The sequence below is a fragment of the Streptopelia decaocto genome, assembly GCF_964273445.1.
Source record: "Streptopelia decaocto genome assembly, contig: HAP1_SCAFFOLD_2002, whole genome shotgun sequence".
Taxonomy (NCBI): domain Eukaryota; kingdom Metazoa; phylum Chordata; class Aves; order Columbiformes; family Columbidae; genus Streptopelia; species Streptopelia decaocto.
In genome coordinates, this window is record NW_028117256.1 from 1 (window position 1) to 24,812 (window position 24,812).

General features: G+C 62.9%; 1 protein-coding gene across 1 annotated transcript; it reads left to right on the plus strand.

Annotated features, from left to right (window-relative positions):
- Positions 1 to 4: 4 nt before the first annotated feature.
- Positions 5 to 22,679, plus strand: LOC309451821 (proline-rich protein 12-like; the record flags this gene model as incomplete). The annotated part of the gene is made up of 8 exons (XM_082076518.1): positions 5 to 1,945; positions 6,282 to 6,777; positions 8,714 to 9,048; positions 13,900 to 14,016; positions 16,385 to 16,515; positions 19,807 to 20,138; positions 21,198 to 21,323; positions 22,582 to 22,679. Coding segments are annotated over 8 exons (3,576 nt in total), but the record flags the coding sequence as incomplete, so codon positions are not given.
- Positions 22,680 to 24,812: the final 2,133 nt, after the last annotated feature.

Genomic DNA, 24,812 nt, shown 5'->3' on the forward strand with positions numbered 1-24,812 from the left:
GGCGCTGGAGCGGCCGCCCCCCCCCTCCGGCACGCCGGCTTTCGGGAAAGGCGGCAAAGGCGACGCGGAGCTTTTGGGCGCCGAGCGCAGCGAGGACGAGGATTTCTTGATCCAGCACCTGCTGCAGGCGCCCAGCCCCCCCCGCGAGGGCTTGGGGGGCTGCGAGGAGCGCGGGGGGGGCCCCGGCAAAGCGCTGGGGGGGTTCGGGGCGCTGGGCAAGGCGGAGGAGCGCTACCAGCTGCACAGCGTCATCCGGCCCAACTCCAACCTGGAGGCGCCGGGGGCGCTGGAGCTGGCGCTGCTCAAGGACAAGAAGAAGGCCGAGCGCCCCAAAGATTATCGGGGGGCCGGGGGGGGCGGCCAGGCCGGCCCGGGGGGGGGCGAGGGGCTGGCGGCCACCTCGGTGGTGCATTACGGCCACCCCCCCCCGACCGGCGCCGGCGCCGCCGCCGCGCCCCCCCCGCCTCCGGCGCCGCTCGACTCGTACGCTCAAGAGCTGAAGAAGGCGGCGGGGGGGCCGGGGAAAGACTTGGGGTACATGGGCAAGACCCCCCCCCTGGAGCCCCACGCGCTGCTCTTGGACCCCCCCGGCGATTTGGTGGCCGGGGGGGCGGGGGGGGGCGCCCTGTTGCCCTCCGTCTTGACCCACACGCAGAGCCAACTGCACCCCCCCCAAAGACCCAAAGGCCGCCCCCCCCCCGCCCTGGACGTTCACCTCTTGGAACAGCAGCGCATGCCGCCCCCCCCGCCGCCCCCCCCGCCGCCGCCGCCGCCCCCCCCCGCCGCCACCGCCCCCCCGGCCGCCCCCTCCCCGCAGCTGCTCCTCGAGGCCCATTTGCACCAGGGGCCCCCCCCGCTCCCCCCGGACTCTATGGAGGTGCTGCCGCCCCCCCAGGAGATCCAAGACTTCCTGGAGCCCCCCCTGGGCTTGGAGCCGCACTTGGCGCAGCCCGGGGGGGTGCAGGGCCCCCCGGGTCACCTGCTGGACCCCGAGGGGGGCCCGGCCGTGCCCGCCCCCCCCCAGCTGGAAAGCAAAGACCAATTTTCCGAAGGGGGGAGCCCGGCGGGGGGGAAAAGCCGCTTCGTGCCGCTCACGTCCATCTGCTTCCCGGACGCGCTGCTGCAGGACGAGGAGCGCGGCTTCTTCCCGGGGATGGAGGACATGTTCGGGCCCCCCCCCGAAGACTTCGCCAAACCCCCCGACGACGATGACGACGGCGCCCGAGCCGCCATGAAACCCCCCCCGTACGACATGGGCCAACCCTACCCCCCCTTCTGCGCCGCCGCCGCCGCCCCCCCCGCCTTAACGCTGGACGCCCCCCCCGCCGCCGCCGCCAAGCACGAGCTGCCCTCCACCGTCAACACGGAGCCGCTGGGGCTGATCCAGAGCACTGGGGGGGGCGACCCCCCCAAGCCCCCCCACCCACCCACGCCGCTCTTCTGCTCGTCCAAACCCAAGAAGCTGCTCAAGACGTCGTCGTTCCACCTGCTGCGCAAGCGCGACCCCTTCCCGCCCCCCCCCAAGAAGAACTACGCGCAGGAGTACGAGTTCGAGGATGACGAGGACAAGGCGGCCGTCCCCGCCGACATCCGGCTCAACAGCCGCCGGCTCCCCGACCTGCTCCCCGACCTCATCTCCAGCTGCCGCGCCCGGCCCAGCCTCAGCCCCCCCCCCGACATCGACTTCTGCCCCCCCCCCGGCGCCCACCCCGCCCCCAAGAAGCGGGGGCGCAAACCCACCAAACCCAAACGCGAGGGGCCCCCCCGCCCCCGCGGCCGCCCCCGCATCCGCCCCCTGGCTCAACCGCCGCCGCCCCCCGCCGCCGCCGCTTTCCCGCCCCCCGACGGGGGCAACAAGAAGCCCCCCCGGGGCCGGGGCCGGGGCCGCGGCAGGAAGGGGGCGGAGGAGCCGGGGGGGGACGGGGACGCGCTGCGGCCGCTCAAGGTGAGTTGGGGCGGGGGGGGCGCGGGGGCGTTTGGGGGGTCGGAGGGAGCGGTGGGGGCTCTCTGGGGGTCCTTGGGATCTTCTGGGGGTCATTGGGACCTGTAGGGACCTTCTGGGGGTCATAGGGAGCATTAGGGACCTTTAGGGACCTTCTGGGGGTCATAGGAACCTGTAGGGACCTTCTAGGGGTCATAGGGAGCGTTGGGGGCTCTCTGGGGGTCATAGGGACCTTCTGGGGGTTATAGGGACCTTCTGGGGGTCATTGGGACGTGTAGGGACCTCTCGGGGTCATTGGGACCGTTAGGGGCCTTCTGGGGGTCATAAGGACCTCCTGGGGGTCATAGGGACCTGTAGGGACCTTCTGGGGGTCATTGGGACCTTCTGGGACCTCCTGGGAGTCATGGGGACCTTCTGGGACCTGTAGGCACCTTCTGGGGGTCATAGGGAGCATTAGGGACCTTCTGGGGGTCATTGGGACCTTCTGGGGGTCATAGGGAGCGTTAGGGACCTCCTGGGGGTCATAGGGACCTTCTGGGGGTCTTTGGGACCTTCAGGGACCTACTGGGGGTCATTGGGACATGTAGGGATTTCTGGGGGTCATAGGGAGCGTTAGGGACCTTCTGGGGGTCATAGGGACCTTCTGGGACCTTTAGGGACCTTCTGGGGCTCATAGGGAGCATTAGGGACCTTCTGGGAGTCATTGGGACCTTCTGGGGGTCATTGGGACCTTCTGGGCTCTTTAGGGACCTTCTGGGGGTCATAGGGAGGATTAGGGACCTTCTGGGGGTCATAGGGACCTTCTGGGCTCTTTAGGGACCTTCTGGGAGTCGTTGGGACCTTCTGGGACCTGTAGGGACTTCTGGGGATCATTGGGACCTGTAGGGACTTCTGGGGGTCATAAGGACCTCCTGGGGGGTCATAGGGAGCATTAGGGACCTTCTGGGGGTCATAGGGAGTGTTAGGAACCTTCTGGGGATCATAGGGACCTTCTGGGACCTTTAGGGACGTTCTGGGGATCATAGGGACCTTCTGGGGGTCATTGGGACCTGTAGAGACCTTCTGGGGGTCATGGGGAGCGTTAGGGACCTTCTGGGGGTCATTGGGACCTTTTGGGGGTCATAGGGACATGTAGGGATTTCTGGGGGTCATAGGGACCTTCTGGGACCTTTAGGGACCTTCTGGGGCTCATAGGGAGCATTAAGGACCTTCTGGGAGTCATTGGGACCTTCTGGGGGTCATTGGGACCTTCTGGGCTCTTTAGGGACCTTCTGGGGGTCATAGGGACCTTCTGGGGTCTTTAGGGACCTTCTGGGAGTCGTTGGGACCTTCTGGGACCTGTAGGGACTTCTGGGGGTCATTGGGACCTGTAGAGACCTTCTGGGGGTCATAAGGACCTCCTGGGGGGTCATAGGGAGCATTAGGGACCTTCTGGGGGTCATTGGGACCTTCTGGGCTCTTTAGGGATCTTCTGGGGGTCATAGGGGCATCCTGGGGGTCATAGGGACCTTCTGGGACCTGTAGGGACCTTCTGGGCTGTTTAGGGACCTTCTGGGGGGGTCATAGGAACCTTTAGGGACCTCCTGGGTGTCATAGGGACCTTCTGGGGGTCATAGGGAGCATTAGGGACCTTCTGGGGTCTTTAGGGACCTTCAGGGACCTTCTGGGGGTCATAGGGAGCGTTAGGGACCTTCTGGAGGTCATATGGACCTTCTGGGACCTTTAGGGACCTCCTGGGGGTCATAGGGAGCGTTAGGGACTTTCTGGAGGTCATATGGACCTTCTGGGACCTGTAGGGACCTCCTGGGGGTCATAGGGAGCGTTAGGGACTTTCTGGGGGTCGTAGGAACCTTTAGGGACCTTCTGGGGGTCATTGGGGTCTGTAGGGACCTTCTGGGACCTTTAGGGACCTTCTGGGGGTCATAGGGAGCATTAGGGACCTTCTGGAGGTCATATGGACCTTCTGGGACCTGTAGGGACCTTCTGGGGGTCATAGGGAGCATTAGGGACCTTCTGGGGGTCATAAGGACCTCCTGGGGGTCATAGGCAGCGTTAGGGACCTTCTGGGGGTCATTGGGGTCTTTAGGGACCTTCTGGGACCTTTAGGGACCTCCTGGGGGTCATAGGGAGCATTAGGGACTTTCTGGGGGTCGTAGGAACCTTTAGGGACCTTCTGGGGGTCATTGGGGTCTGTAGGGACCTTCTGGGCCCTGTAGGGACCTTCTGGGGGTCATAGGGACCCGTAGAGACCTTCTGGGGGTCATAGGGACCTTCTGGGGGTCATAGGGAGCATTAGGGACCTCTGGGGGTCATAGGGACCTTCTGGGACCTTTAGGGACCTTCTGGGTGTCATTGGGACCTTCTGGGGATCATAGGGACCTTCTGGGGCTCATAGGGACCATCTTGGGGTCATTGGGACCTTCTGGGACCTTTAGGGACCTTCTCGGTGTCATTGGGACCTTCTGGGGGTCATAGGGAGCGGTAGGGGCTCTCTGGGGATCACAGGGACCTTCTGGGACCTTTAGGGACCTTCTGGGGGTCATTGGGTGGCACTGGGGACACTGGGAGACATTGGGTGGCACTGGGTGGTACTGGGGACACTGGATGATGGTGGCACTGGGGACAATGGGTGACACTGGGGGGCACTGGGTGACACTGGGGGGCACTGGGGACACTGGGGGGCACTGGGGACACTGGGTGACACTGGGTGGAACTGGGGGACACTGGGAGGCACTGGGGACACTGTTAGACATGGGGTGGCGGGGACACTGGGTGGCACTGGATGGAACTGGGGACACTGGGGGGCACTGGGGACACTGGGTGGCACTGGATGGAACTGGGGGGCACTGGATGGAACTGGGGGGCACTGGGTGGTACTGGGTGGCACTGGGGACACTGAGTGGCACTGGGGACACTGGGAGACACTGGGTGGCACTGGATGGAACTGGGGGGCACTGGGAGACATTGGGTGGCACTGGGGACACTGGGTGACATTGGGTGGCACTGGGTGGTACTGGGGACACTGGGTGGCCCTGGGGACACTGGGGGACACTGGGAGGCACTGGGGACACTGTTAGACATGGGGTGGCACTGGGGACACTGGGTGGCACTGGATGGAACTGGGGGGCACTGGGTGACACTGGGGACACTGGGAGACACTGGGTGGCACTGGATGGAACTGGGAGACACTGGGTGGCACTAGATGGAACTGGGGACACTGGGGGGCACTGGGTGGTACTGGGTGGCACTGGGGACACTGGGTGGCACTGGGGACACTGGGAGACACTGGGTGACACTGGGGGGCACTGGGGGCACTGGGGGGCACTGGGGGCACTGGGTAGTACTGGGGACACTGGGTGGAACTGGGGGACATTGGGAGGCACTGGGGACACTGTTAGACATGGGGGTGGCACTGGGGACACTGGGTGGCACTGGATGGAACTGGGGGACACTGGGTGGAACTGGAGGGCACTGGGTGGTAGTGGGGACTCTGGGGACACTGGGAGACATTGGGTGACACTGGGTGGAACTGGGTGGCACTGGGGACACTGGGTGGCACTGGATGGAACTGGGGGGCACTGGGTGGAACTGGGGGACATTGGGAGGCACTGGGGACACTGTTAGACATGGGGGTGGCACTGGGGACACTGGGTGGCACTGGATGGAACTGGGGGACACTGGGGGGCACTGGATGGAACTGGGGGACACTGGGTGGAACTGGGGGACATTGGGAGGCACTGGGGACACTGTTAGACATGGGGTGGCACTGGGGACACTGGGTGGCACTGGATGGAACTGGGTGGCACTGGGTGGTACTGGGTGGCACTGGGGACACTGAGTGGCACTGGGGACACTGGGAGACACTGGGTGGCACTGGATGGAACTGGGGGGCACTGGGAGACATTGGGTGGCACTGGGGACACTGGGTGACATTGGGTGGCGCTGGGTGGTACTGGGGACACTGGGTGGCCCTGGGGACACTGGGGGACACTGGGAGGCACTGGGGACACTGTTAGACATGGGGTGGCACTGGGGACACTGGGTGGCACTGGATGGAACTGGGGGGCACTGGGTGGTACTGGGGACACTGGGTGGAACTGGGGGGCACTGGGGACACTGGGTGGCACTGGGTGGAACTGGGGGGCACTGGGTGGTACTGGGGACTCGGGGGGCACTGGGGACAGTGGGTGGCACTGGATGGAACTGGGGGGCACTGGGTGGCACTGGGTGGCACTGGGGACACTGGGGGCCACTGGGTGGTACTGGGAGACACTGGGTGGCACTGGGGCCACTGGTTGCCACTGTGTCCCCCATGTCCCCCCCCCCCCTCTCTTTGCAGCTCAAGCTCCCCGTCCCCAAGGCCGCCGCCCATCCCCCGCCGCCCCCCCCCGAGCCGGGGGTCCCCCCCGCCCCCCCGGGGCCCGATCCTGCGGCGCCGTGCCGCGCCAAGGCCAAGCTCAAGGAGGCGGACGACAAGGCTCCGGAGCTCAAGTCGGGCTTCATGGCGTCCTTCCTGGACTTCCTCAAGGCCGGCAAGCGCCAGCCCCCCCCGCCCCCCCCCGGCAGCCCCTCCCGCGCCCCCCGCCCCCCCCAATTCGTGCTGCCGGGGGGGGGGGCGGCGGCGCTGGAGGGGGCGGAGGGGGAGGGGCTGCCCATGTGCCCCAGCCCCTGCAAGCGCCTGGACGAGGAGCTCAAGCGCAACCTGGAGACGCTGCCGTCGTTCTCGTCCGACGAGGAGGACTCGGTGGGCAAGAACCAGGACCTGCAGGACAGCATCTGCTCCGCCATCTCCGCGCTCTACGACCCCCCCGAGCGCCGCGACGCCGACGCGCACGGTGCGGACAACGGGGGGCGCTGGGGGCTCCTGGGGTCGCTGGGGGGCAGAGGGACCGTATGGGGGTCACTGGGGGTCATAGGGACCTTATGGGGTCACTGGGGCGCAGAGGGAACATATGGGGGTCACTGGGGGTCATAGGGACCTTATGGGGTCACTGGGGCGCAGAGGGAACATATGGGGGTCACTGGGGTCATAGGGACCTTATGGGGTCACTGGGGCTCAGAGGGAACATATGGGGGTCACTGTGGGTCATAGGGACCTTATGGAGTCACTGGGGCTCATAGGGACCTTAGGGGGTCACTGGGGCTCATAGGGACCTTATGGGGTCACTGGGGGTCATAGGGACCATATGGGGTCACTGGGGCTCATAGGGACCTTATGGGGTCACTGGGGGTCATAGGGACCATATGGGGTCACTGGGGCTCATAGGGACCATATGGGGTCACTGGGGTCTCTGGGGGTCATAGGGACTGTATGGGGGTCATTGGGGTCACAGGGGCTCATAGGGACCATATGGGGGCCACTGGGGTCTCTTGGGGTCACTGGGGCTCATAGGGACCGTATGGGGGTCACTGGGGCCTTTGGTGGTCACAGGGGTCTCTGGGGTTCATAGGGACCATATGGGGGTCATTGGGGGTCATAGGGACCATATGGGGTCACTGGGGTCACTGGGGGTCATAGAGACCTACTGGGGTCACAGGGGCTCATAGGGACCATATGGGGGTCACTGGGGTCTCTTGGGGTCACTGGGGCCTTTGGTGGTCACAGGGGTCTCTGGGGTTCATAGGGACCATATGGGGGTCATTGGGGTCATAGGAATTGTATGGGGTCACTGGGGCTCATAGGGACCATATGGGGGTCATTGGGGGTCATAGGAATTGTATGGGGGTCCCTGGGGCTCATAGGGACCTTATGGGGGTCACTGGGGTCTCTGGGGGTCATAGGGTCCTTATGGGGTCTCTGGGGCTCTTAGGGACCTTATGGAGTCACTGGGGTCTCTTGGGGTCACTGCGGCTCATAGGGACCTTATGGGGTCAATAGGGTCACTGGGGGTCATAGGGACCTTATGGGGGGCACTGGGGCTCATAGGGACCTTATGGGGTCAATAGGGTCACTGGGGGTCATAGGGACCGTATGGGGGGCACTGGGGTCACTGGGGCTCATAGGGACCATATGGGGTCAATAGGGTCACTGGGGGTCATAGGGACCTTATGGGGGGCACTGGGGCTCATAGGGACCACATGGGGGTCACTTGGGCTCATAGGGACCTTATGGGGGTCACTGGGGCTCATAGGGACCATATGGGGTCAATAGGGTCACTGGGGGTCATAGGGACCTTATGGGGGGCACTGGGGCTCATAGGGACCACATGGGGGTCACTGGGGCTCATAGGGACCTTATGGGGTCAATAGGGTCACTGGGGGTCATAGGGACCGTATGGGGGGCACTGGGGTCACTGGGGCTCATAGGGACCTTATGGGGTCACTGGGGCTCATAGGGACCGTATGGGGGTCACTGGGGTCTCTGGGGCTCATAGGGACCTTATGGGGGTCACTGGGGCTCATAGGGACCTTCTGGGGGTCACTGGGGTCACTGGGGGTCATAGGGACCGTATGGGGTCACTGGGGCTCATAGGGACTGTATGGGGGTCCCTTGGGGTCTCTGGGGCTCATAGGGACCTTCTGGGGGTCACTGGGACTCATAGGGACCGCATGGGGGTCACTGGGGGTCAGAGGGACTGTATGGGGGGCACTGGGGTCTCTTGGGGTCTCTGGGGCTCATAGGGACCGTATGGGGGGTCACTGGGGGTCGTAGGGACCTCATGGGGTCACAGGAACCTTCTGGGGGTCACATGACCCCCGGTGGCTCACAGGGTCCCTTAGCCCCCCCCATCCCCCATCACTGACACCCCCCCCCCATTTCTCTCCCCCCAGACGTCCCCCCCCCGCAGGAGCACCCCCCCACCCCCACCCCCTCCCCCAGCCCCCCTCCCCCTCCCGCCCCCGCTCCGCCCCCACCCCCCCCACCTCCTCCCCCCGCCACCTCCCCCCTCCCCGCGCCCCCCCCGCCGCCCCCCCCGCTGCCCCCCCCGCCCCCCTCCCCCGAGCGCGAGGCGGCGGAGGCACGGGCGCTGCACCTGGCGCAGAAGCAGGAGACGGCGGCCGTGTGCGGGGACACCGACGAGGACGCGGCCGAGAGCGGCGGGGAGGGCATCTTCCGCGAGAGGGACGAGTTCGTGGTGCGCGCCGACGACATCCCCGCGCTCAAGGTGCCACTGGGGGGCACGGGGAGCCACTGGGAGGCACTGGGAGTCAGTGGGAGTCGTTGGGAGTCAATGGGAGTTGTTGGGAGTCATTGGAAGTCATTGGGAGTCGAGTCATTGGGAGTCAATGCTAGTCAATGGGAGTCATTGGGAGCCACTGGGAGTCATTGGGAGTCATTGGAGTCATTGCGAGTCATTGGGACTCAATGGTAGTCAATGGGAGTCATTGGGAGCATTGGGAGTCATTGGGAGTCATTGGGAGTCAATGGGAGTCATTGGGAGTTATTGGGAGCCATTGGTAGTCAATGGGAGTCATTGGGAGCCATTGGTAGTCAATGGTAGTCAATGGGAGTCATTGGGAGTCTTTGGGAGTCTTTGGGAGTCACTGGGAGCGGGGGGAGGGCATCTTCCGCGAGAGGGACGAGTTCGTGGTGCGCGCCGACGACATCCCCGCGCTCAAGGTGCCACTGGGGGGCACTGGGAGCCACTGGGAGGCACTGGGAGTCAGTGGGAGTCGTTGGGAGTCAATGGGAGTTGTTGGGAGTCATTGGAAGTCATTGGGAGTCGAGTCATTGGGAGTCATTGGGAGTCAATGCTAGTCAATGGGAGTCATTGGGAGCCACTGGGAGTCATTGGGAGTCATTGGAGTCATTGCGACTCATTGGGACTCAATGGTAGTCAATGGGAGTCATTGGGAGCATTGGGAGTCATTGGGAGTCATTGGGAGTCAATGGGAGTCATTGGGAGTTATTGGGAGCCATTGGTAGTCAATGGGAGTCATTGGGAGCCATTGGTAGTCAATGGTAGTCAATGGGAGTCATTGGGAGTCTTTGGGAGTCTTTGGGAGTCACTGGGAGCGGGGGGAGGGCATCTTCCGCGAGAGGGACGAGTTCGTGGTGCGCGCCGACGACATCCCCGCGCTCAAGGTGCCACTGGGGGGCACTGGGAGCCACTGGGAGGCACTGGGAGTCAGTGGGAGTCGTTGGGAGTCAATGGGAGTTGTTGGGAGTCATTGGAAGTCATTGGGAGTCGAGTCATTGGGAGTCATTGGGAGTCAATGCTAGTCAATGGGAGTCATTGGGAGCCACTGGGAGTCATTGGGAGTCATTGGAGTCATTGCGACTCATTGGGACTCAATGGTAGTCAATGGGAGTCATTGGGAGCATTGGGAGTCATTGGGAGTCATTGGGAGTCAATGGGAGTCATTGGGAGTTATTGGGAGCCATTGGTAGTCAATGGGAGTCATTGGGAGCCATTGGTAGTCAATGGTAGTCAATGGGAGTCATTGGGAGTCTTTGGGAGTCTTTGGGAGTCACTGGGAGCACTGGGAGCGGGGGGAGGGCATCTTCCGCAAGAGGGACGAGTTCGTGGTGCGCGCCGACGACATCCCCGCGCTCAAGGTGCCACTGGGGGGCACTGGGAGCCACTGGGAGGCACTGGGAGTCAGTGGGAGTCAGTGGGAGTCAATGGGAGTTGTTGGGAGTCATTGGAAGTCATTGGGAGTCAAGTCATTGGGAGTCATTGGGAGTCAATGCTAGTCAATGGGAGTCATTGGGAGCCACTGGGAGTCATTGGGAGTCATTGGAGTCATTGCGAATCATTGGGACTCAATGGTAGTCAATGGGAGTCATTGGGAGCATTGGGAGTCATTGGAAGTCAATGGGAGTCATTGGGAGTTATTGGGAGCCATTGGTAGTCAATGGGAGTCATTGGGAGCCATTGGTAGTCAATGGTAGTCAATGGGAGTCATTGGGAGTCTTTGGGAGTCTTTGGGAGTCACTGGGAGCACTGGGAGCGGGGGGAGGGCATCTTCCGCGAGAGGGACGAGTTCGTGGTGCGCGCCGACGACATCCCCGCGCTCAAGGTGCCACTGGGGGGCACTGGGAGCCACTGGGAGGCACTGGGAGTCAGTGGGAGTCAGTGGGAGTCAATGGGAGTTGTTGGGAGTCATTGGAAGTCATTGGGAGTCAAGTCATTGGGAGTCATTGGGAGTCAATACTAGTCAATGGGAGTCATTGGGAACCACTGGGAGTCATTGGGAGTCATTGGAGTCATTGGGACTCAATGGTAGTCAATGGGAGTCATTGGGAGCATTGGGAGTCATTGGGAGTCATTGGGAGTCAATGGGAGTCATTGGGAGTCATTGGGAGTCATTGGGAGTCAATGGTAATCAATGGAAGTCATTGGGAGTCATTGGAGTCATTGGGAGTCATTGGGAGTCAATGGCAGTCAATGGTAGTCAATGGGAGTCATTGGAGGCACTGGGAGTCAATGGGAGTCGTTGGGAGTCACTGGGAGCACTGGGAGCGGGGGGAGGGCATCTTCCGCGAGAGGGACGAGTTCGTGGTGCGCGCCGACGACATCCCTGCGCTCAAGGTGCCACTGGGGGGCACTGGGAGCCGCTGGGAGTCACTTCAAGTCATTGGGAGTCGTTGGGAGTCACTGGGAGTCATTGGAAGTCATTGGGAGTCACTGGGAGTCATTGGAGTCATTGGAGTCATTGGGACTCACTGGGAGTCATTTGGAGTCACTGGGAGTCATTGGAAGTCATTAGAGTCATTGGGATTCATTGGAATCATTGGAAGTCATTACAGTCACTGGGAGTCATTGGGAGTCACTGGGAATCATTGGGAGTCACTGGGAGTCACTGGGAATCATTGGGAGTCATTGGAGTCATTGGGAGTCATTTGAATCATTGGGAGTCACTGGGAGCCATTGGGAGTCATTGGTAGTCAATAGGAGTCATTGGGAGTCAATGGGAGTCAATGGGAGTCATTGGAGGCACTGGGAGTCACTGGGAGTCTTGGGAGCCATTGGTAGTCAATGGGAGTCATTGGGAGCCATTAGTAGTCAATGGGAGTCAATGGGAGTCATTGGGAGTCTTTGGGAGTCATTGGGAGTCAATGGGAGTCATTGGGAGTCAATGCTAGTCAATGGGAGTCATTGGGAGTCAGTGGGAGTCATTGGAGTCATTGCAAGTCATTGGAGTCATTGGGACTCAGTGGTAGTCATTGCGAGTCATTGGGAGCACTGGGAGTCACTGGGCGTCATTGGGAGTCATTGGGAGTCACTTCAAGTCATTGGGAGTTGTTGGGAGTCAATGGTAGTCAATGGGAGTCATTGGGGGCACTGGGAGTCACTGGGAGTCATTGGGAGTCATTGGGAGTCACTTCGAGTCATTGGAGTCATTGGGAGTCAATGGTAGTCAATGGCAGTCAGTGGTAGTCGATGGGAGTCATTGGGGGCACTGGGAGTCACTGGGAGTCATTGGGAGTCATTGGGAGTCACTTCGAGTCATTGGAGTCATTGGGAGTCAATGGTAGTCAATGGCAGTCAATGGTAGTCGATGGGAGTCATTGGGGGCACTGGGAGTCACTGGGAGTCATTGGGAGTCACTGGGAGTCACTGGGAGCACTGGGAACGGGGGGAGGGCATCTTCCGCGAGAGGGACGAGTTCGTGGTGCGCGCCGACGACATCCCCGCGCTCAAGGTGCCGCTGGGGGACACTGGGAGTCATTGGGAGGCACTGGGAGTCAGTGAGAGTCATTGGGAGTCACTTTGAGTCATTGGTAGTCAATGGGAGTCATTGGAAGTCATTAGGAGTCAATGGGAGTCATTGGGAGTCATTGGGAGTCAATGAGAGTCGTTGGGAGTCACTGGGAGTTGTTGGGAGTCACTGGGAGTTGTTGGGAGTCATTGGAAGTCATTGGGAGTCAATGGGAGTCATTGGGAGTCATTGGTAGTCAATGAGAGTCGTTGGGAGTCACTGGGAGTTGTTGGGAGTCATTGGAAGTCATTGGGAGTCAATGGGAGTCATTGGGAGTCATTGGTAGTCAATGAGAGTCGTTGGGAGTTGTTGGGAGTCATTGGAAGTCATTGGGAGTCACTGGGAGTCATTAGGAGTCAATGGTAGTCAATGGGAGTCATTGGGAGTCACTGGGAGTCATTGGGAGTCACTTCAAGTCACTGGGAGTCGTTGAGAGTCACTGGGAGTCACTTCGAGTCATTGGGAGTCACTTCAAGTCATTGGGAGTCGCTGGGAGTCACTGGGAGTCATTGGGAGTCATTGGGAGTCATTTGGAGTCAATGGTAGTCAATGGGGGTCATTGGGAGTCGCTTCGAGTCATTGGGAGTCAATGGCAGTCAATGGGAGTCACTGGCAGTTATTGGGACTCACTTCGAGTCATTGGCAGTCATTGGGAGTCATTTGGAGTCAATGGTAGTCACTGGGAGTCATTGGGAGTCGTTGGGAGTCACTTTGAGTCATTGGGAGTCATTGGGAGTCAAGGGTAGTCAGTGGGAGTGATTGGGAGTCATTGAGAGTCATTGAGAGTCACTTCGAGTCATTGGAGTCACTTCGAGTCAATGGTAGTCAGTGGGAGTGATTGGGAGTCACTGGGAGTCACCAGGAGTCACTTCGAGTCATTGGGAGTCATTGGGAGTCATTGGGAGTCATGGGGAGCACTGGGAGTCACTGGGAGTCACTGGGAAGCGTCAGCAGAGGGATCAGGCTGGAGCAGGTTTGGGGGTGCAGGGGGTCACTTTTGGGGTCCCCAGCTGGCGCTGCAGACGGGCCGCGAGCCCCCCCCTCATGTGGCGGGTGCAGGGGCAGGTTTGGGGGTATATGGGGGTACAGGGGGGGTCTATCCAGGGGCCATTTTTGGGGTCCCCAGCTGGCGCTGCAGACGGGCCGCGAGCCCCCCCCATCTGGCGGGTGCAGGGGGGTCTATGGGGGTGTATGGGGGTGTATCCAGGGGTTCATTTTTGGGGTCCCCATCTGGCGGGTGCAGGGGCGGGTTTGGGGGTGCAGGGGGGTCTATGGGGGTGTATCCAGGGGTTCATTTTTGGGGTCCCCAGCTGGCGCTGCAGACGGGCCGCGAGCCCCCCCCCATCTGGCGGGTGCAGAAGGCGCTGCTGCAGAAATTCACCCCCGAGATCAAGGACGGGCAGCGGCAGTTCTGCGCCACCAGCAACGTGAGTCACCCCCAAACGGGACACCTGGGACACCCCAAAATGGGACACCCCAAAATGGGACACCCCCTGGGACAGACCCACATGGGACACTCCGAAAATGGGAACCCCCCGGGACACCCCAAAATGGGACACCCCAAAATGGGAACCCGCCCGGGACACCCCCCTGGGACACCCCCAAACGGGAACCCCCCAGGACACCCCCACATGGGACACCTCTGGGACACCCCCAAATGGGACACCCCCACATGGGACACCCCCAAATGGGACACCCCAAACAGGAACCCCCCCGGGACACCCCCCCAGGACACCCCAAAATGGGACACCCCCGGGACACCCCAAAATGGGACACCCCAAAATGGGAACCTCCCCGGGACACCCCCCAGGACACCCCAAAATGGGAACCCTCTGGGACACCCCCAAATGGGAACCCCCCCCAGGATACCCCCCCAAGACACCCCCACATGGGACACTCCGGAAATGGGAACCCCCCTGGGACACCCCCACATGGGACACCCCTGGGACACCCCCCCGGGACACCCCGAAATGGGACACCCCAAAATGGGAACCTCCCCGGGACACCCCAAAATGGGAACCCCCCGGGACACCCCCACATGGGACACCCGAAAATGGGAACCTCCCTGGGACACCCCCACATGGGACACCCCAAAATGGGAACCCCCAAATGGGCACCCCCTGGGACACCCCAAAATGGGACAGGCCAAAATGGGAACCCCTGTGGGACTGTGGGTGCTGCGCCACCAGCAACGTGTGTCACCCCCAAATGGGGCACCCCCCAGGACACCCCCACGTGGGACACTCCAAAAATGGGAACCCCCTGGGGACGCCCCCCTGGGACACCCCCACATGGGACACCCCAAAATGGGAACCCCCCCGGGACACCCCAAAATGGGACACCCCAAAATGGGACACCCCCTGGGACACCCTGGGACCCCAAAAACAGGACACCCCAAAACAGGGCACCCCAAAATGGGAACCCCACCCCGGGACACCCCATAACGGGGACCCCCCCCGGGGCACCCCCAAATGGGACACCCCCTGGGACACCCTGGGACCCCAAAAACAGGACACCCCAAAACAGGGCACCCCAAAGTGGGAACCCCACCCCGGGACACCCCATAACGGGGACCCCCCCCAGGGCACCCCCAAATGGGACACCCCGGGGCACCCCAAAAATGGGAACCCCCAGGGACACCCCCAAATGGGAACCCCCGTGGGACTGTGGGTTCTGCACCACCAGCAACGGGCACCCCCAAAAATGGGACACCCCAAAACGGGACACCCCTGGGACACCCCGAAATGGGGCACCCCTGGGACCCTGAAAACGGGACACCCCAAAATGAGAACCCCCTGGGACAACCCAAAATGGGGCACCCCCTGGGAACCCCCAGGGAACCCCCAGGACACCCAAAAATGGGACACCCCCAAAATAGGAGCCCCCCAGGGCACCCCGAAATGGGACCCCCTGAAATAGGGCACCCCAAAATGGGACACCCCCGGACACCCCCGTTCCACAGTACCCAGGGACATGTCCCGGTGGGGTTTGGGGGTCCTGGGCTTTTGGGGTGCCCGGCTTTTGGGGTCCCTGGGGGTTTTGGGGTGCCCTGACCCCCCCATTCTGCAGTACCTGGGGTACTTGGGAACATGTCCCGGGGGGGTTGGGGTCCCAGGGGGGTTTGGGGATCCCGATGGGGTTTGGGGGGTCCTGGTGGGGTTTGGGGGGTCCCAGGGGGTTTGGGGTCCCAGGGGGGTTTGGGGGTCCCCATGTTTCGGGGTCCCTGACCCCCCCATTGTGCAGTACCTGGGGTACTTTGGGGACACGTCCCGGGGGGTTTGGGGGTCCCCGTGTTTCGGGGTCCCTGACCCCCCCATTGTACAGTATCTGGGGTACTTGGGGACATGTCCCGGGGGGTTTGGGGTCCCAGGGGGTTTTGGGGATCCCGATGGGGTTTGGGGGGTCCCGGTGGGGTTCGGGGGGTCCCGATGGGTTTGGGGGGTCCCAGGGGGGTCCCGGTGGGGTTTTGGGGTCCCTGGTCCCCCTCCTTGTACAGTACCTGGGGTACTTTGGGGACATATCTGAGGGAGTTTGGGGGGTCCCGATGGGGTTTGGGGGGTCCCGGTGGGGTTTGGGGGGTCCCGGTGGGGTATTGGGGGGTCCCGGGGGGTTTCGGGGTGCCCTGACCCCCCTGTTGTGCAGTACCTGGGGTACTTTGGGGACACGTCCCAGGGGGTTTGGGGGGTCCCAGTGGGGTATTGGGGGATCCTGATGGGTTTGGGGGTCCCAGCAGGGTTTGGGGGGTCCCAGGGGGGTCCTGGTGGGGTTTTGGGGTCCCTGACCCCCCCTGTACAGTACCTGGGGTACTTTGGGGACGCCAAGAACCGGTACCAGCGCCTGTACGTGAAGTTCCTGGAGAACGTCAACAAGAAGGACTATGTGAGGGTGTGCTCCCGGAAACCCTGGCACCGGCCCGCCGCCAACAGGTGGAATGGGACATGGGGACACTGGGGACACTGGGGACAGTGGGGATAATGGGGACATTGGGGATAATGGGGACAATGGGGGCAATGGGGACAATGGGGACATGGGCTCAGTGAGGGTGTGCTCCCGGAAACCCTGGCACCGGCCCGCCGCCAACAGGTGGAATGGGACATGGGGACACTGGGGACACTGGGGGCAATGGGGATAATGGGGACATTGGGGATAATGGGGACAATGGGGGCAATGGGGACAATGGGGACATGGGCTCAGTGAGGGTGTGCTCCCGGAAACCCTGGCACCGGCCCGCCGCCAACAGGTGGAATGGGACATGGGGACATGGGGACAGTGGGGACATTGGGGGCAATGGGGATAATGGGGACAGTGGGGGCAATGGGGACATGGGGATAATGGGGACATTGCAGGCAATGGGGACAATGGGGATAATGGGGACAATGGGGGCAATGGGGACATGGGGATAATGGGGACATTGGGGACAATGGGGACATTGGGGGCAATAGGGACAATGGGGATATGGGATATGGGGACATTGGGGACAATGGAGATATTGGGGACATTGGGAGCAATGGGGACAATGGAGACATTGGGGGCAATGGGGACATTGGGGGCAATGGGGACAATGGGGACATTGGGGGCAATGGGGACAATGGGGACATGGGCTCAGTGAGGGTGTGCTCCCGGAAACCCTGGCACCGGCCCGCGGCCAACAGGTGGAATGGGACATGGGGACATGGGGACAGTGGGGGCAATGGGGACATTGGGGATAATGGGGACAGTGGGGACAATGGAGACAATGGGGGCAATGGGGACAGTGGGGACACTGGGGACAGTGGGGATAATGGGGAAATTGGGGGCAATGGGGACAATAGGGACATGGGGACATTGGGGGCGATGGGGACAATGGAGACATTGGGGGCAATGGGGACAATGGGGACAATGGGGACATTGGGGGCAATGGGGACATTGGGGGCAATGGGGACATGGGGACAATGGGGACATTGGGGACATGGAGACATTGGGGACAACGGGGGCAATGGGGACATGGGGATAATGGGGACATTGGGGGCAATGGGGACAGTGGGGACACTGGGGACATTGGGGACAATGGGAACATTGAGGGCAATAGGGACAATGGGGATAATGGGGACATTGGGGGCAATGGGGACATTGAGGACATTGGGGGCAATGGGGACATTGGGGACAATGGGGACAATGCGGACACTGGGAACATTGGGGATAATGGGGACATGGGGACAGTGGGGACAATGGGGGACACTGGGGACATTGGGGGCAATGGGGGCAATGGGGACATTGGGGACATGGGCTCAGTGAGGGTGTGCTCCAGGAAACCCTGGCACCGGCCCGCGGCCAACAGGTGGAATGGGACCTGGGGACAGTGGGGACATTGGGGGCAATGGGGATAATGGGGACAGTGGGGGCAATGGGGACATGGGGATAATGGGGACATTGCAGGCAATGGGGACAATGGGGATAATGGGGACAATGGGGGCAATGGGGACATGGGGATAATGGGGACATTGGGGACAATGGGGACATTGGGGGCAATAGGGACAATGGGGATATGGGATATGGGGACATTGGGGACAATGGAGATATTGGGGACATTGGGAGCAATGGGGACAATGGAGACATTGGGGGCAATGGGGACAATGGGGACATTGGGGGCAATGGGGACAATGGGGACATTGGGGGCAATGGGGACATTGGGGGCAATGGGGACACGGGGGGCAATGGGGACACTGGGGACATTGGGGACATGGGCTCAGTGAGGGTGTGCTCCCGGAAACCCTGGCACCGGCCCGCGGCCAACAGGTGGAATGGGACATGGGGACATGGGGACAGTGGGGGCAATGGGGACATTGGGGATAATGGGGACATCGGGGACAATGGAGACAATGGGGGCAATGGGGACAGTGGGGACACTGGGGACAGTGGGGATAATGGGGAAATTGGGGGCAATGGGGACAATAGGGACATGGGGACATTGGGGGCGATGGGGACAATGGAGACATTGGGGGCAATGGGGACAATGGGGACAATGGGGACATTGGGGGCAATGGGGACATTGGGGGCAATGGGGACATGGGGACAATGGGGACATTGGGGACATGGAGACATTGGGGACAACGGGGGCAATGGGGACATGGGGATAATGGGGACATTGGGGGCAATGGGGACAGTGGGGACACTGGGGACATTGGGAACAATGGGAACATTGAGGGCAATAGGGACAATGGGGATAATGGGGACATTGGGGGCAATGGGGACATTGAGGACATTGGGGGCAATGGGGACATTGGGGACAATGGGGACAATGCGGACACTGGGAACATTGGGGATAATGGGGACATGGGGACAGTGGGGACAATGGGGGACACTGGGGACATTGGGGGCAATGGGGACATTGGGGACATTGGGGGCAATGGGGACATTGGGGACATGGGCTCAGTGAGGGTGTGCTCCAGGAAACCCTGGCACCGGCCCGCGGCCAACAGGTGGAATGGGACATGGGGACACTGGGGACATGGGGGCAATGGGGACAATGGGGACATTGGGGGCAATGGGGATAATGGGGACATTGGGGGCAATGGGGACAATAGGGGTAATGGGGACAATGGGGATATGGGATATGGGGACATGGCACATTGGGGACATGGGGACATTGGGGGCGATGGGGACATTGGGGGCAATGGGGACAATGGGGATATGGGGGGATATGGGATATGGGGACATTGGGGACATGGGGACACTGTGGACATTGGGGACATTGGGGATATGGGATATGGGGACATGGGACATGGGGGACATGGGGACATGGGGACAGTGGGGACATATGGGATATGGGGACATGGGACATGGGGGGACATGGGAACACGGGGTCACAGGGACTTGGGGACATGGGGACAGGGGCATGTGGGGACATGGGGACAGGTGGACATGGGGACATAGGGACACGGGACATGGGGGACATGGGGACATTGCGGGGACACCAGTGGGGACACGGGGGCTCCTCAATGTCCCCGAGCACAGGGGTGTTTGGGGGGGTCCCCATTGTCCCCAAGGCCCTGGGAGGGTCCCCCGTGTCCCCATGGCCTTGGCGGGGGGGGGGTCCATTACCCCCCAGTTTGCGGGGGGACATTGGGGTCCCCCCCATTCTGCGAGGTTTTGGGGTTCAGTGGGGGGATCCCCATGACCCCCCCCCCGATCCCAGGGGGGTTTTGGGGTCCCCCTGACCCCCCGTGTCCCCCCCATAGGAGGCAGAGCCAACCCAAAAGCAGCGCCCCCAAAACCCCGGCCCCCCCCAAGGCGGAGAAACCGGACCCCCCCGACAAACCCCCCAAAACCGACAAACCCCCCCGGCCGGACAGACCCCCCAAAACCGACCCCAAACCCCCCAAACCCGACGCTGCCGCCCCCCCCGCGCCGGCCGCGGGGCCCCCCCGCGCCCCCCCCGGCCCCCCCAAGCCCAAACCCAAACCCCCCAAAGTCAAAGCCGAGCCCCCCCCCAAAAAGAGGAAAAAGTGGCTTAAAGAGGCGGCGACGTCGTCGGAGTCGGAGTCGAGTCCGGACCCCCAGAGCGAGGAGGGTGAGTGGGGGGCCGGGGGGGCGGAGCCTTGTTTTGGGGGGGTCTTAAAGGGGCCGTGGCTTGTGGCAGGGGGAACCCGGCAGGTTTGGGGTGCCCCTTTAAGAAGGGGTGGGTTGGCATGTGGGCGGGGCTTAGCGGGAAAGGGGTGGGGGTTCTTTAAGGGGCGGGGCTTGGCTGGAAAAGGGGCGGGGTTCCTTTAATGGGTGGGGCTTGGCTGAAATAGGGGCGGGGGTTCCTTTAATGGGTGGGGCTTGGCTAGAAAGGGGCGGGGTTCCTTTAATGGGCAGGGCTTGGCTGAAATAGGGGCGGGGTTCCTTTAATGGGCGGGGCTTGGCTAGAAAGGGGGCGGGGTTCCTTTAATGGGCGGGGTTTGGACGAAAAGGGGGCGGGGTTCCTTTAATGGGCGGGGCTTGGATGAAAAAGGGGTGGGGTTTCTTCAATGGGCGGGGCTTTTCTGGAAAAGGGGCGGGGTTCCTTTAATGGGCGTGGCTTGCATATAAAGGAGCAGCACAGCTCCTTGAAGGGGGCGTGGTCGCTATGGGAATGGGCGGGGCTTAAATTATGGGCGGGGCTCTTAATGGGCAGGGCTTGTGGGTGTGGCTTATCTGATGGGTGGGGTTTGTGTTTAAAGGGATATGGCTCCTTATTCGGGCAGGAGCTGGCAGCCCATTGGCTGATGCCCTGGAACAAGGGGCGGGGCTTCTGAAACAAAGGGAAGGGGGGAGGCTCCCAGTTTGGAGTGGGCGTGTCCCGGGGGCGTGTCCTAGACTTGGTGGGCGTGTCCCTCTCTTAAAGGGGCCGCTCTCCATTTCAAGGTCCTACCCACATGTGGCTATGGTGGGTGGGAGGAGGCTCCCAGTTTGGTGGGGGCGTGTCCCAGCTTGGTGGGCGTGTCCTAGCCTTGGTGGGCGTGTCCCCACCTTAAAGGGGCCGCTCTCCATTTCAAGGTCCCCCCGTGTGGGTCAGTGGGGGAAGGGGGGAGGCTCCCAGTTTGGCGGGGGCGTGTCGGGGGGCGTGTCCCGGGGGCGTGTCCCGCGTTAAAGGGGCCGTGCCCCGCAGAGCGGGCGCCGCAGGGGCGGGCGCTGAACACGCGCGCCATGCGGGAGATGTACCGCAGCTACGTGGAGATGCTGGTCAGCACCGCGCTGGACCCCGACATGATCCAGGCGCTGGAGGACACCAACGGTCAGACCCCGCCCCACATGGGGACACCTGTCCCCCTGTCCCCATGTCCCCATGTCCCCCGTGTCTCCTGTGTCTTCTGTGTCTCCATGTCCCCCATATCCCACATAACCCAATATCCCCCGTATCCCCATGTACCACATGTCCCTATGGCCCCTGTCCCCATATCCCCATGTCCCCATATCCCCCTGTCCCCTTATCACCATATCCCCATGTCCCCCTTGTCCCTTCTGTCCCCCTGTCCCCTCTGTCCCCATATCCCCATGTCCCTATGTCCTTATATCCCCCATATCCCCATGTCTCCATGTCGCCATATCTCCCTGTCCCCAATGTCTCCCTGTCCCCATGTCCCCATGTCCCATGTCCCCATATCCCCCTGTCCCCATATACTCATGTCCCCATATCTCCCATATCCCCCATGTCCCCATATCCCCCTGTCCCCGTGTCCCCATGTCCCCATATCCCTGTATCCCCATATCCCCCTGTCCCATGTCCCATATCCCCCATATCCCTATATCCCCATATCCTCCTGTCCCCACGTGCTCATGTCCCACATGTCCCCATGTCCCTCTGTCCCCATGTCCCCCTGTCCCCATATCCCCATGTCCCCCTGTCCCCATGTCCCCCTGTCCCCATATCCCTGCATCCCCATATCCCCCTGTCCCCATAACCCCATGTCCCCATGTCCCACGTCCCATATCCCCATGTCCCCGTATCCCATATCTGCATGTCCCCATATCCCCATGTCCCCATATCCTATATCCCCATATCCCCATGTCCCCTGTGTTCCCCCGTTCCCATATCCCTGTATCCCCATATCCCCCAGTCCTCATGTCCCATGTCACCATGTCCCCCTGTCCCCATATCCCCCTGTCCCTGTCCCCATATCCCCCTTGTCCCTATGTCCCATATCCCCTTGTCCCCATATCCCCCTGTCCCCATGTCCAATATCCCCCATATCCCTCTATCCCCATATCCCCCTGTCTCCATATCCCCCTGTCCCCATGTCCCCATATCCCTGTATCCCCATATCCCCATGTCCCATATAGCCCATATCCCTATATCCCTGTATCCCCCTGTCCCCATATACTCATGTCCCACATGTCCCTATATCTCCATGTCCCTATATCCCCCTGTCCCCATATCCCCTTGTCCCCATGTCCCCATGTCCCCCTGTCCCTGTCCCCTGTCCCTGTCCCTGTCCCTGTCCCCAAGTCCCTGTCCCTGTCCCCATGTGTCCCCTGACGCTGCCGCCCCCCAGACGAGCTGTACCTGCCCCCCATGCGCAAGATCGACGGGATCCTCAACGACCACAAGAAGAAGGTGCTCAAGAGGGTGACGCTCAACCCCACGCTGCAGGTGGGGCTGGGGGCTGGGGGGCGGGGGGCTATGGGGCTGGGGGGGGTCTATGGGGCTGTGGGGCTGGGGGGTGTCTATGGGGCTGGGGGTGTCTATGGGGCTGGGGGGACTACGGGGCCAGCGGGTCTAGGGGGCTGGGGGTGTCTATGGGGCTGGGGGTCTCTATGGGGCTGGGGGGGTCTGTGGGGCTGGGGGCTGGGGGGCTGGGGTTTGTCTATGGGGCGGGGGGTGTCGATGGGGCTGTGGGGCTGGGGGGTGTCTATGGGCTGGGGGTCTATGGGGCTGGGGGGGTCTGTGGGGCTGGGGACTATGGGGCTGGGGGCTGTGGGGCTGGGGGCTATGGGGCTGGGGGCTGTGGGGCTGGGGGGCTGGGGGTGTCTATGGGGTGGGGGGGTGTCTATGGGGCTGGGGGGGTCTGTGGGGCTGGGGGTGTCTCTGGGGCTGGGGGGGTCTGTGGGGCTGGGGGGGTCTCTGGGGTGGGGGGTGTCTATGGGGTGGGGGGTGTCTCTGGGGCTGGGGGGGTCTGTGGGGCTGGGGGTGTCTCTGGGGCTGGGGGGGTCTGTGGGGCTGGGGGGGTCTCTGGGGTGGGGGGTGTCTCTGGGGCTGGGGGGGTCTGTGGGGCTGGGGGGGTCTCTGGGGTGGGGGGTGTCTATGGGGTGGGGGGGTGTCTATGGGGCTGGGGGGGTCTCTGGGGCTGGGGGTGTCTCTGGGGCTGGGGGGGTCTGTGGGGCTGGGGGGGGTCTCTGGGGTGGGGGGTGTCTATGGAGTGGGGGGTGTCTATGGGGCTGGGGGGATCTGTGGGGCTGGGGGGGTCTCTGGGCTGGGGGGTGTCTATGGGGTGGGGGGTGTCTCTGGGGCTGGGGGGGTCTGTGGGGCTGGGGGGGTCTCTGGGGCTGGGGGGGTCTGTGGGGCTGGGGGGGTCTCTGGGGTGGGGGGTGTCTATGGAGTGGGGGGTGTCTATGGGGCTGGGGGGTGTCTATGGGGTGGGGGGTGTCTCTGGGGCTGGGGGGGTCTGTGGGGCTGGGGGGGTCTCTGGGGTGGGGGGTGTCTATGGGGTGGGGGGGTGTCTATGGGGCTGGGGGGGTCTGTGGGGCTGGGGGTGTCTCTGGGGCTGGGGGGGTCTGTGGGGCTGGGGGGGTCTCTGGGGCTGGGGGTGTCTCTGGGGCTGGGGGGGTCTGTGGGGCTGGGGGTGTCTCTGGGGCTGGGGGGGTCTGTGGGGCTGGGGGGGTCTCTGGGGTGGGGGGTGTCTATGGGGTGGGGGGTGTCTCTGGGGCTGGGGGGGTCTGTGGGGCTGGGGGGGTCTCTGGGGTGGGGGGTGTCTATGGGGTGGGGGGGTGTCTATGGGGCTGGGGGGGTCTGTGGGGCTGGGGGTGTCTCTGGGGCTGGGGGGGTCTGTGGGGCTGGGGGTGTCTCTGGGGCTGGGGGGGTCTGTGGGGCTGGGGGGGTCTCTGGGGTGGGGGGTGTCTATGGGGTGGGGGGGTGTCTATGGGGCTGGGGGGGTCTGTGGGGCTGGGGGTGTCTCTGGGGCTGGGGGGGTCTGTGGGGCTGGGGGGGTCTGTGGGGCTGGGGGGGTCTCTGGGGTGGGGGGTGTCTCTGGGGCTGGGGGTGTCTCTGGGGCTGGGGGGGTCTCTGGGGTGGGGGGTGTCTCTGGGGCTGGGGGGGTCTGTGGGGCTGGGGGGGTCTCTGGGGTGGGGGGTGTCTATGGGGTGGGGGGTGTCTCTGGGGCTGGGGGGGTCTGTGGGGCTGGGGGTGTCTCTGGGGCTGGGGGGGTCTGTGGGGCTGGGGGGGTCTCTGGGGTGGGGGGTGTCTATGGGGTGGGGGGTGTCTCTGGGGCTGGGGGGGTCTGTGGGGCTGGGGGGGTCTCTGGGGTGGGGGGTGTCCAGATGACCCGGGTGTCCCCAGGCTCCCCAGGGCTGACGGGATCCCCCGATGGCCCCACAGTGACGGGGCCCCCGGGTGCCCCCAGTGCCCGAGAGTGACGTGTCCCCCACATCCCCCCCGTCCCCATATCCCCTTGTCCCCGTGTCCCCATATCCCTATGTCCCCACATCCCCCTGTCCCCATGTCTCTGTGTCCCTGTGTCTCCATATCCTTATGTCCCCCCATATCCCCACAACCACCGCAATGTCCCCT